The 12,932-nt window shown below is 50.1% G+C and overlaps 1 protein-coding gene and 1 long non-coding RNA gene across 12 annotated transcripts in view; one reads left to right on the forward strand and one right to left on the reverse strand.

The window, feature by feature from the left end:
* The window catches only part of LOC122212749 (pleckstrin homology domain-containing family M member 1-like), a 50,782-nt gene that overhangs the window by 29,936 nt on the left and 7,914 nt on the right, over nucleotides 1-12,932 (forward strand). For 9 of the 11 annotated variants that reach the window (XM_042926706.1, XM_042926704.1, XM_042926715.1 and 6 more), the window contains 4 exons: nucleotides 1,732-1,944; nucleotides 5,105-5,193; nucleotides 8,689-8,936; nucleotides 10,671-11,297. In XM_042926706.1, coding sequence (XP_042782640.1) covers nucleotides 5,146-5,193; nucleotides 8,689-8,936; nucleotides 10,671-11,297 — 923 coding nt within the window. In that variant the 5' untranslated portion in view covers nucleotides 1,732-1,944; nucleotides 5,105-5,145. Of the gene's footprint in view, nucleotides 1-1,731; nucleotides 1,945-4,544; nucleotides 4,705-5,104; nucleotides 5,194-8,688; nucleotides 8,937-10,670; nucleotides 11,298-12,932 lie in introns of all 11 variants that reach the window. The other 2 variants (XM_042926705.1, XM_042926713.1) reach the window with 2 other exon arrangements.
* LOC122212758 lies at nucleotides 1,642-3,142 on the reverse strand. The gene is made up of 2 exons (XR_006199278.1): nucleotides 2,514-3,142; nucleotides 1,642-1,991 (listed from the first exon to the last, which is right to left on the reverse strand). It is a non-coding gene; the product is annotated as an uncharacterized LOC122212758 (long non-coding RNA).

Below are 12,932 nucleotides of genomic sequence, written 5' to 3' on the forward strand. Positions count from 1 at the left end.
TGTATGTATCTTCTTGTCCTCACCCACTCAACCCCTAACTTCCAAGCCCACCACATACTTTTCTTTCCATCCCCAGCCAGCCTGAGGACACTTCATTCCTGAGTCTTTGCTAAACCACCCCCCAACTCTTGCTGCCCTAGTTCCCACCACCCCTACCCAATCTTGTTAGATTGACGTCTTCCTATCCCCATTTCAACTCTTCATCCCAGCTCTGTGCCCATTCTTCCCTTGATGTGGTCCCCATTTGATCTGAGAACCTAGTGCAGTCCCCTGCCAACCCCACCTGCTTTCTCAGAGCCAGGCACTTGCCGAACACCTCAATTGAGGCAGGGCCTCAGATGGTAAGTAAGTGTGGAGGAGTAGAGATCCTTCTCCCGTGGGTCAAGTGCTTTTCCTGGATGTCAGGCCCCCTGTACCTGTCCTTAAGGATTGTATTCCTGGCATCCATATTACATTACTCGCGTTGGCTGCTGGAATGATAGGTATCATCCAAATACCTGGAAGGTGAGGGAGCTACTCATTCAGCTGGGGCAGTGGAAGCTTATCACTTCCTTTTGGGTGATGATCTGGAGAAACTCAAGCGGTTCCACTGTGTGGGGTTGGCTGTGGTCACAGAATCATGTCCATGTGTATTGCCCTGCCGCTCAGAAAGGACCCTCACCCAGTGCTCCTCCTGGCCAGAACTGGTTGTAGATTAGTCCCGCTACCGAATGTGCCAGAGGTGACGTTACATGTTGTGAAGAGTAGAGATGAGTGGATCCTGGGGACGCCGAGGCCTCCGTGGAGGCTGTTGAATTGCTTCCTCTTTTTGCAGGTGCTGGATCATTGAGTTTTGACCATTTTGATTACCCATGAACACAGAGAGTCAAGTTATCTCAGAGTAGCTAGACATTCTTGAGGCACCCAGGCTCCATGGTTAACATTTATAATCTCCTGGGATTTGGGGGTGCACATCCCCTCTAAGTTCTGGTGACCAAACTCCAAAGGATTGGCCATTTGACAGCCATTGTAAAGGACCCCAAAGAAGACCCCTTGTCTTTGCTTGCATTTATAGTCTCACGCCTTTGAGAATCGGATGTCCTTTTACCTTCAATATCCCCTTCCGTTAAGGTGTGATCTCTGAAGGGTTTCAGCCTGTTGGCAGCTTGGTGTAATGGAAGGAGTTCCGCAGTGACCCCACCACTGAGAAGTTGTATACCTCAACTTCTTACAGTCTGAAACGGTCTGAGCCTTTTTATTTTACTCATCTGTTCATTCAGCAAGTATTTTGTGAGCACCACCGTGTGCCGTGCACTGTTTGAAGCATTAGAAAGACAATGGTGAATGAGTCAGGCAAAGGTCCTGCTTTCATTCACTCAGAGTTTGGTCCTTGCCAGAATCTTAAGGGATCTGGGACAAGAATATGGGAGAGATGGGTGTTGTTGGATGGAAGGAGGGAGGGAGGAAAGAAAGATACCCAGTGTTCCTAGACCTCACATTTCTGGCCTCACCCACTAGCCTTTGGACTGGGAATCACGAGCTAGAAGTTGCTTGCCCTCCAGCTGATATTCAGTTGCTTTGTCGCCCTACCCACCCCCCCCCCCCCACACACCCATCCCACCCCCCACAGGGCTCTTGTCTAGAAATCCAACTTTCTTCAGGTAGAAGGAGGTGCTGTTTACTCAGCACTCACATGTCTGAAGTATCAGCTGTCTTTCTGAATCAGAAGATAACTTTGTCATTTGTTTCCAGCTGAAAACCCTGACTCATCACCTGGTACAGCAGCTGGAGGGCTTAAACACCGGCCTGTTGTCGTGCATAGCCAGGTGCAGGATCGGAGTCAGGCCGTAGAGACGAGGCTGTCGCGGATGGCGGGGAAGTCTCTAAGAAGAAGAGGTTGCTGTTTACTGATGAACGGAGTGTTTCGAAAGTGGTGAAGCCAGGTTATCCATTTCTTCTTCTAATGTAAGTCTCATCTGAGTCCTTCTCCTCTTTTCGTTCTTCCTTAGTCTCTGGAGGAAGTGAAATTGGATGTTTATAGAAGGCCAGGCAGTATCACGAAGAGAATCAACCCCAACGATTCCTTCCTGTGTGTTGGAACATTTGAGGAGGGACAGCTCGGAAACCTGGCTGCCACGGAAAGGACCTGTGGTCAGCTAGTTGGGGCCACAGATCTGATGGGCAAGATTGTTTCTTGTCAGTGTTAGGCCTTCTTTGATAAGGTGGAGCTTCTGAAGAGTCTGTGAATAATAAGTTTGCCTGAAACTCTTTGAACCAAGGACCTGGGACAGTATGAACTGACGAAAGGCACAGAGCTTGGAATGAGAAAATTCTGTCCCTCACCTGAGGCATGTTTCTACTGAGCCTCAGTTTTCTCTTCTGTGAATGAGGGATACTCATCCTTCTCTCACAGGATTGTTTTAAGAATTAAATGAGGATAGAGAATGAGATCCTGTGCCAGAGTGAACCAATACAGAGGGGCAGAGGTAGACGAAGGGTGACTTAAGAGTTTCCTAAAGGCACACGGCACTCACCTTTTCTGCTCCACTGTATCAGGGATGTTTGAACTCTCTACTTGCTCTCTTTCTTCTGGGTCTCCTGAAGACCCACCCCTCTTTCGTTTGCTTCTTGGTGTCAGTGAAGACAGCTCTGAAGATAGAAAGTGAAACCAGTCCCATAGCATGGTAGATGGGGGTCTGGCTCACCCAAGGAGCCTGCTGGAGTGCTGACCTAGCAGTCAGGAGACCCAGAGCCCAGAGATCTCACATCGTAGATGGTCGTGGTCCTGCCTCTGAGCCATTTCCTGCCTTCCTGAGGCGTTCTAGAACCGACAGGCCTATGTAGGGAGCTTTGGCTTCCTGCAAGGAAAGATGTGCCCGGAACTTTGGCCTGACCCCCACGTCTCAGTTCTGTTTTGTGAATTGTCAAGTGGCAATTCTTCTAGGTTTCTCTGCACTGTTGTCATTTTGTGACGTTCCTGACACTGTTTTAGGTCACAGTTGTCTCTTGTCTGGCCCTGCTCTGACCCCAGTGTCAGTTTACTTTGTTTTTTCGGCAGACCCTGACTTGGCCAGAGCACCCACTTAATGATAAGCCTCCCTCCCTCCAGTGAATATTATATTCAGTGAATTAGTTGATGAGGCCTCAATGGTCTTCCTCTTCAGATTGCTGAGGCCCAAGCCTTGAGGCCGGCTGAGGGAAGGGCAGTTTTAGGGCTTGAGGCTCTGTCTAGAAGGGCAGGCCCCCGGAATTGCCAGAGGGGATTGGATGCCAGGGTCTCAAAGCCAGCGAGCCTGAACTTGGCCTGCAGGGCTGCGTAGGGTAGCCTTGAAGAAACCCAGCCTCTAGGATCAGGCACGGTTTCAGGACCGACTCTATAGTATGTCCCCTTCTCCCGGTGCCCTGGTGGCCAGAGCATGGAGCTGGTCTCCAGCGAAGCGTCCTGAGGATTCCCAGTGGGTAGGAGCTGGGAAAGTGGTGGAGGGAGAGACAGTCTGATGGGCTGTGGCCAGGGGCTAGTGTTCCTCCTGTCAGTCTGTTGTGCGCTGACCAGAGCTGGTTTCGTGGGGGCCGTCCTCCACACACCTATCTGCCTTTGCATGTCCTTACTTAGGAAGGTCGGCGCTGGGTCCTGTTCACCCTCTGCCGGATCCAGAGGCCAGGGCTTGAATCAGAGCGTCTTTCATCATTTAGGGCCACCCTGCCGTTCTCCATGCCTCACTGTTCGCCTGTAAACCTTTCCTGCCAGACTCAACCCTGATGCTCCCTTGCATCCCGCCACCTGGGCCCCCAGCTGGAGAGCCCTCCTCCCAAGACTTCCCTGCCCCCTCCCCAGCCACCCCTTAGCCCTAGCTCACACCCGCCTCTTCCAGAAGGGTGGATGTCATCCTGGCCGAAGGTGGTAGAGCCCGCCACTGATCAGCCCTGGGATCTTGGGAAGTTCCCTGACCTGGGTCAGCTTTGATTTATCTGGATAATAAAAGAGCTCGCCTAGGGTGGTTACAAGGAATGAATGAAGCAATGTGTGTAAACAGTACAAAATCCATTCATCATGCCTCCATTTGATAACTTCTTTGGGCCATAGGTTTTTGAGAACAGAGACAGCGATGACCTATTTTTTGGTGTCCCTGCATGCTCGGCAGCGTGGTCACTAGAGATCTGTTTAGATGGGAATGTGCCTGCCCAATCCTGGTCCGTCCAAGTGGCTGGGGCGGTCCAGGCGAGCCAACAGCCACCCCCCGAGGCTCAGGTTGAGGCCCCCCCCCCCCCCCCCACCTAAGCCACCCCCGGGGGGGTGGGGGGGAAGCCAGTGCCCTGAGGGATTTACCTGTGTACTGACTTCAGGTAGTTGAGCGGACTCATTCAGACAGTGGCCTTTGCCTATAAGGCTTGGCCACATCCAACCGGGGTAATAGATACCATTTATCCTTAGTACCGTCAGGCACTGTGCTGGGCGTTTTCCACATTCATAACCTCCGTTTGAGACGTCTGCCGTGGTGCCCCACCTAGCATGCCTAAGTGGTTAGTGGCAAATCGAGATTCGAACCCGTGTTGTTTCCCTTTAGGCGTGTCCCTGTGCTGCTCCAGCTGGACCCTCGTGCCTGGAGGGGAAGCAGCTATGTAGCAAGAGGCCCTCCCTTTGGAAACTTCCTTCAGTTGTGCTTGTCCCTGCCGAGCTGGCAGACATCGGGCTGGCACAGGAGTCAGAGGCTCCGAATGTGAATTGTGAGCCCCTGCTTCCTGGTCCACGTGGGCTCTTGGCACCTCCAGCGGCAGCATCCCCCTCGCACCCTTAGTTCTGTATCCAAATCGGCCCCTCATTCCCTGCTTTTTTGTGCCAGCGTTTGGTGTGGCATACAGAGGCCTCTCCATGCCCTGATTAGGGTGGACCCACCCACGGCACATAGGATTCCCCACCTCCTGAGATTCGAGCCCTCACATTTCTTCTCTTCCCTTGTTTCCTTCCTTAAAATCCACTCTTGGCTTTTACTTTTGAATTCAGAGGCCTTTGCATTGCAGTTTGAGGAAGATGGGCTGACCCGCTGCCTGCTGGGGGGAGGGGGAGAATTGGCTGGGGGTGGTGAGCTGGAACCTGCTCGTCTGGCCGCGCCGTCTGTCTCTGCAGGTGTCATGTGATTCTCCGAGGGAGCTGCAGTGTGAGCGGAAATGCTCTCGGTGGTGGAGAATGGACTGGACCCCCGGGCTGCCATCCCGGTAGGCAGTCGGAGAGGCTCAAGGGTGGGGAAGGGGGCACGGGACAGCCATGTCATTGGTCTTCCTCACTTTGAAATGAATGAGTACTGTCTGGAAAGCGAGGCCTCGGGCTGAGAAAGAGTTATAGCAGAAGCAGGCTCTGAGGAGACCCTGCCCTTTCTAGAACATCTTATTGGTGATAGAATGGGAATTGATAAAAAACAACGGATTTTAATAGGGGCTGCCTGAAGGCCAAGGATTTCTCAAAGGAAGTCATACATATGGGGCGCCTGGGTGGCTCACACGGTTAAGCGTCATGATCGTAAGCGGCTCATGGTCTTGCAGTTTGTGAGGTCAAGCCCTGCATTGGGCTCTCTGCTGTCAGAGCAGAGCCTGCTTTGGATCCTCGGTCCGCTCTGTCTCTGCCCCCTCCCCCACAGGCACATACATGTATGCACATTCTCTCTCTCTCTCTCTCTCTCTCTCTCTCTCTGTCTCTCTCTCTCTCAAAAATAAGTAAACATTAAAAGAAGGGGCAGCTGGGTGGCTCAGTCGGTTGAGCATCCGACTTCGGCTCAGGTCATGATCTCACGGCTCATGGGCTGGAGGCCCGCATCGGGCTCTGTGCTGCCAGCTCAGTGCCTGGAGTCTGCTTCATATTCTGGGTCTCCCTCTCTCTCTCTGCCCTCTCCCTCCCATGCTGTCTCTCTCTGTCTCTCAAAAATAAATAAACATTAAAAAAAAGAAAAAAGAAAAGAGGGCATTAGGGTGGCCTGGGTGCCTCAGACGGTTGAGCGTCCATTTGGCTCAGGTCATGATCTCACGATTTGGGAGTTTGCTGCTGTCACTCCCTAGCCCACTTTGAATCCTCTGTCCTCCTCTCTCTTTGCCTCTCTCTCTCTCTCTCTCTCTCTCTCTCTCTCTCTTCAGTCAAATAAGCAAACAATAAAAGAAGTATATGACCCATAAGTCATATGAAAAGATGTCTAACATCAAAAGACTGCATACTGTATGACTTCATTTACACAAAATGTCCAGAATTGGCAAATCCATAAAGACAGAAAGTAGATTAGTAGTTGCTAGGGGTTGAGGGAGAGGGGACTAGAGAGGAGTGACTGCTCATGGGCACAGTGTTCCTTTTTGAGACAATGAAAATGTCCTAAAATTAGGTAGTGGCTGTAGTTTCACTATTCTGTGAACATACCAAAAATCACTGAACTGTATAGTTTAAATGAGTGAATTTTAGGCAATGTAAATTGTGTCTCATTAAAGCTGTTATAAAGAAAAAAAAAAAAACAGGGGTGCCTGGGTGGCTCAGTCGGTTGAGCGTCCGACTTCGTCTCAGGTCATGATCTCACAGTCCGTGAGTTCGAGCCCCGCGTCGGGCCCTGTGCTGACCGCTCAGAGCCTGGAGCCTGTTTCAGTTTCTGTGTCTCCCTCTCTCTCTGACCCTCCCCCGTTCATGCTCTGTCTCTCTCTGTCTCAAAAATACATAAACATTAAAAAAAAAAAATTTTTTTTTTTAAAAAAAAAGAACATTCGACTTTTCAAAGAACATTAACATGAACTGTTTGGGCTAAGATAAAAATAAAACAGTAAAATATTTATCCATAATCCTATCAGCTAACAGTTCAAACCAGGTTTTCTGTATTCCCTCCCAATCCTTTTCCAAAACACATAGGTAATTTTGACATGCTTATACTATGACAGAACTGTCTTTATCTTTCCAAAGGATTTTACATATATGTATTTTATAATTGATTTATGTAACAGACCTTAACGGAATACTTACATGTGTCAGGAACCAAGCCAAGTGTTGAGGATGCAAGAATGAAAAAGAAAAGCAAGTCCTGCCCTCAGAGTAATCCCCCCGCCCCCCAATTCCTGTGCTGTAGGTCAGGAAGTATTCGTTCCGTTTAACAGATGAGGAAATTAAGCTCAGTGAGGTTAAGTGAAATGTCTGCAGTGCCCCAGCTGTTGACCAACAGAGCTGAGACTAACATCTGCCTCTGACTGCCAGGTCAAGGATCTTTCCTTTTTTCTTTCTTTCTTTTTAAAGTTTATTTCTTTATTTTAGGGGCGCCTGGGTGGCTCAGTCACTTAAGCGTCCTATTTCAGCTCAGGTCATGATCTCACGGCCCGTGGGTTTGAGCCCTGCATCAGGCTCTGTGCTGACAGCTCAGAGCCTGGAGCCTGCTTCGGATTCTGTGTCTTCCTCTCTCTCTGCCCCTCCCCCCTCCTCATACTTTGTCTCTCTCTCTCTCTCTCTCTCTCTCTCTCTCTCAAAAATAAACATTAAAAAGATATTTTTAAATAAATAACGTTTATTTTATTTATTTTGAAAGGGAGAGTGAGCATGAGCAGAGGAGGGGCAGAGAGAGGGAGAGAGAGAGAGAGAGAGAGAGAGAGAGAGAGAATCTCAAGCAGGCTCCACACTGTCAGCACAGAGCCAGATACGGAGCTCAAACTCAAAAACCGTGAGATCATGACCTGAGCTGAAATCAAGAGTCAGATGCTTAACTGACTGAGCCGCCCAGGTGCCCCTAGGATCTTTTTTTTTTTTTTGAATTTTTTTTTCAACGTTTTTTATTTATTTTTGGGACAGAGAGAGACAGAGCATGAACGGGGGAGGGGCAGAGAGAGAGGGAGACACAGAATCGGAAACAGGCTCCAGGCTCCGAGGCATCAGCCCAGAGCCCGACGCGGGGCTCGAACTCACAGACCGCGAGATCGTGACCTGGCTGAAGTCGGATGCTTAACCGACTGCGCCACCCAGGCGCCCCCCTACGATCTTTCTTAATGTGGACCATGCTCCTGTTTTCTTGGTGTTTTTATGGTTCTAAAGTGGCACTTGTTGCCTCTTCATGGAATCGTAGACCCCTAAACAAGGTGGAAAGCTTCACCCCTGCCCTAGATGGATCACCCAGGCTCCCACACCTGTAACTATGATGGAGCCGGTATTTAAACACAAGATTTCTATGGCTATCAAATCACTGAAGTTCGGTTTAAAAAGCAAAACAAAAGAAAAATATACAAATATCTTTGCAAAAAAATAACTATCTCTGGGTGGTATAAGTACGTAATTTTCCTTTTCTCCTCTATGCTTTGTCTCTGTTTTCTTTCTTTTTTTAAAATTTTTTCCAACGTTTATTTATTTTTGAGAGAAAGAGAGAGCGTGCGTGCGTGTGCAAGTGGGGGAGGGGCAGAGAGAGAGGGAGGCACAGAATCCAAAGCAGGCTCCAGGCTCTGAGCTGGCAGCACAGAGCCCGACGTGGGGCTCGAACCCATGAACCGTGAGATCACGACCTGAGCCGAAGTCGGACGCTCAACCGACTGAGCCACCCAGGCGCCCATCTTTGTTTTCTATGATTAGCTTGTGCTAGTTTTGCTGTATACACACCCACAGGTAGACGTGAGCACGTGTGTGGGTGTGCGTGTATTTGGTGATAAGCACTTACCTTCCAGGGGTCACCGCAGGATCTTCTAAAGGCCTGTGTTATGTCTGACACCGACTAGGTCATCAAGAAGAAGCTAGTGGGATCTGTGAAGGCGTTGCAGAAGCAGTACGTGTCCTCGGACACAGTGGTCACTAGCGAAGACGGAGATGCCAACACCATGTGCAGTGCCCTGGAGGCCGTATTTATCCACGGCCTGCATGCCAAGCACATCCGAGCCGAGGCCGGAGGGAAAAGGAAGAAGAGCGCCCACCAGAAGCCTCTGCCTCAGCCTGTCTTCTGGCCCCTCCTGAAAGCTGTCACCCACAAGTGAGATCAGCAGGGGAGGCTTTGCTTTGGGGAGGACCTTCAGTGTGGGTGACCCTGGGCTCTCCCTCTACAGCTATATGGGAAAGCAGCAGAGATGCTCTGTGTTCTAGAATGGAGATGGGTGAGATAGGGGTTATTGTTAGACCAAGCCTCAAGAGCCCCTCAGCGCACAGGCAATGGCCTGGGGCTGCTCAGGCCCCTGGCTGGTCGCCTTTAGCAGGAGCCGCCTTTTTGCCACACCGTGGCAAAGTTGGGTAGTTGGAACAGAGAATGTGTGGCCTGCAAAGCCTAAAATCTTTACTAAGTGGCCCTTAACAGAAGAGGTTTGCTGACCCTGCCTTGGAATGTTTGAACATCTCTATGCTAAGTATTATATCCTAACAGGCTATGGCATTTTTTAAAGACGTGGAATCCAGATCATCTGAATATCCACCCTGGGACGTTTGCCTCTGCGGCCCTGGCCCTAACTGCCTGGGCTTTGGAGCAAGCAGCTGCTGGCACGTTGCCTCTAAGGGCTATTAAATGCCACCTTCAGCCTGAAGGTGCCTTGTCAGTCTGTATCTTCCTTTTCATGCTGACTGCCACCGCCCTATCTCAGGTTCTTACCTCACTCCTAGGTGGCAGTGGCTTTCTGATTGTCCCCCTTATCTCATTGTGTCTGTCCTTAGGTCAGGCAGCTGGTCAACATTTATTGAGCTTAAGCTAACCCGAGCTCATTCCCTGAGCCCTGTGGAGCACGCACTCCTATGGGCGAGACGTGCTCAGGGCACTGTGATGGTCAGAGGAAGGGCATTTACATCAGACCAAGGGTTCGGGAACTGAGTTGGGTACATGATCTTATCCCGAGCAGCCCACCCAGAAGTCTGCGCGACTGCGGTCAAGTCATTTCCCGGTGTAAAAACTCTCAGGCTCCCCAGTGCTAGCCTGGAGTCCCATTCACTTCGTTGGGGCCCCGGAATCTGTATCCTGACCAGGTTCCCAGGTGATTCTGACGCACAGCCAGGTGTGGGGACCCTTGCCCCACCTTGCCTCACTGGTTGGATGCTCAAGACCCTGCATCACCTGACTTTGCAACCCAATCAGCCACTCCTCCTCCTCCCCGTGCTGTAACGGGAGTGCTCACCACTCCTGTTACACAGCTGCCGCTTCCCTACCCTTGGTGCCTTTTCTCTGTCAGTCCTTGGTGCCTGAGGTTCCCCTTCCATCTTTGCGGCTTGAAATCCCTCAAGGCCCAGCTCAATGCCTTGCCTGTGCCTAATCCCTATGCCTAATCCCGCAATGCCTTGCCTAAGGCATTGTCCTTACTGCAACCTGGAAGTGATTGCCTTCCCCCCACCCCAGCTCTACTGACAACAGGGTTCACTTCCGTGTGCCCTTGAAAGGTAGTAACCTGGACTGAGGGCAGGACCATGTCTGTATCCTGTATCTTCACAGCTCCAAAGACCTGGCACTTAGGGGCTCATCACATGTATGCCGGATGAGCAGGTGATGTCAAGGGCGCCTGGGGAGTTGAAACTAAAATGGCAATTATCCTGCATGACAGTAACCTTGAAAAAGTGGGGAGTTGTAGCTAAATATTTCTCAATTCCCTGTAGAACACTGCTATCTGAGATATTTTCCCAAGCCTGTATATACTTGCAGTCGTTATTACTGGCTCCTGCTCACCAGTGGATAAAATGATCCTCTGTGATCTGAACTCACTTCTTGAAACAAGCCTGTCCTCTCCACCCCCAGGCACATCGTCTCGGAATTGGAGCACCTGATCTTTGTCAGCACGGACGTGGGCCGCTGCCGGGCCTGGCTGAGGCTGGCCCTCAATGACGGCCTGATGGAGTGCTACCTGAAGCTGCTCCTCCAGGAGCCCGCCCGCCTGTGCGAGTACTATCAGCCCACAGCCCTGCTTCGAGACGCCGAGGAGGGCGAGTTCCTCCTCAGCTTCCTGCAGGGACTGACGTCCTTATCCTTCGAGCTCTCCTACAAGTCCGCCATCTTAAACGAGTGGACGCTCACCCCGCTGGCTCTCTCTGGGCTTTGCCCGCTCTCTGAGCTCGACCCCCTCACCACCTCTGGGACAGAACTACAGCGGAAAGAGTCTCTGGATTCAATTTCCCATTCCTCAGGCTCGGAGGACATCGAAGTCCAGCACTCAGGCCATAAGATCCGACGGAACCGGAAGCTCACGGCCTCCTCCCTCAGCCTGGACACCGCCGGTTCATCCCAGCTGTCTTGCAGCCTAAACTCTGATAGCTGCCTACTCCAAGAGAATGGCTCCAAGAGTCCAGACCGTTCCGAGGAGCCCATGTCCTACGACTCCGACCTGGGGACAGCAAATGCCGATGATTCAGACCCGTCTCTGCAAGAGTGAGTGTCCTTCCCCCACTCCTCTCCTCCCCCTGCCTTCCTTCCTTCTCCTCTTCCTCTTTCTCTCCCTCCCTATAGCATGTGATTGCCTGTCACTGAGCATTGACCTCTCTAAGGGCATAAAGGAAAAGGGGATCGTGGCTCTTCCTCAGGGACTGGAGTTGCCGGGACTTGTAACTGGAGGCAACATGGGGCAGCGAGGAGAATGGATTCAGGGAGGGCTCAGAGCTGAATCAGGCTCCAGCTCTGCCCCTGGCTGATCTTCGACCAGTTACCTAATTTCTCTGAGGCTTCGTGTAAAATATTATTGCCTCTAGGGCGGAAACCAACGGTTCGGAGTTAGATATACAACTTCCAAAAGACGCAGTGAAGCCCAGCGCGTCTGGGTGCTCCGCTGCGACCTCCCAGAAGGCCTCTGAAGGACACAGACCCTGAATGAGGCCTGGAGGAGGTGGTGCACAAAAGGGGCCAAGCGAGTGAGTGGAGGAAGAGCACAGGGAGCAATGAACTTGACTAGAGAAGGGACGCTGGGCAGAGCTGTCTCTTTAAAAGAACTTTTTTCTATTTGAGTATTGTTGACACACGGTGTTATATTAGTCTCAGGTGTACAAGGTAGTGAGTCACCATCTCTCTATGTTGTACCATGCTCACCCCAGCAGAGCCTTCTTCGTTCAGGCCCTTTTTAAACACTCATTTTTTAATAGATTTATTTTTATGGTAAGAAAAAAAAGTCTACCTACAGTGAAACGTCTTCTCCACCTTTGTAACCATAATTATTAATTCCTTACATCTTTCTTTTTCTTTTCTTTAAAGTTTATTTATTTATTTTTGAGAGAGAGAATGAGCAGGGGAGGGGCAGTGAGAAAGGGGGACAGAGGATCTGAAGCAGATTCTGTGCTGACAGCAGAGAGCCCAACGTGGGGCTCGAACTCACGAACCGTGAGATCATGAGCTAGGCTGAAGTCAGACATTTAACTGACCGAGCCACCCAGGCACCCCCTTTACATGTCTTTTTCTGATGTTTCTAAATGCATCTAACAGATAGGAATAGATCTGTTAATAACTGTTAATATCTGTTAATAGATCTGTAATAGACTTTTAAATGTCTTTTATATTTCTTATCTCTGCCCCATCCCCACAAAGCTATTATAAATATACTGTTTGATACCTTGTCTTAGAAGAGATCAGAATTTTTGTTTTGGAGCTTCATATCAGTTTCTTAATTTTTTCCCCCCTATGGCATGTGTTTCCATTGTATGAATGTACCTTAGTTTATTTGACCAGCCCTGTATTTACTGGACACTGGAGTTCACTCTTTCTATAAATAACCGTGTGTATGTGATCTTTGAATTCTATGCAACTACCTCTGTTCAGTAAAGTCCCAGAAACAGAATTGCTGAGGCAAAGGATAAATGAATCTACAATTTTCATAGATAATTGCCTGTTTACACTCTGTCAGGAATGTACCTGTGCCCCCTCGGCCTTGTAGGCAGAAGGTATTATCAAACTTTTGGATATTTGCTCATCTAATAGGTAGAACATGATAAACTTTTTTTTCAAGTTTATTTACTTGTTTTGAGAGAGAGAGAGAGAGAGAGACAGCAAGCGAGCATGAGTGGGGGAAGGGCAGAGAGA

This window comes from Panthera leo, assembly GCF_018350215.1.
Source record: "Panthera leo isolate Ple1 chromosome E1 unlocalized genomic scaffold, P.leo_Ple1_pat1.1 chrE1_random_Un_scaffold_49, whole genome shotgun sequence".
In the NCBI taxonomy this organism is placed as follows: Eukaryota; Metazoa; Chordata; class Mammalia; order Carnivora; family Felidae; genus Panthera; species Panthera leo.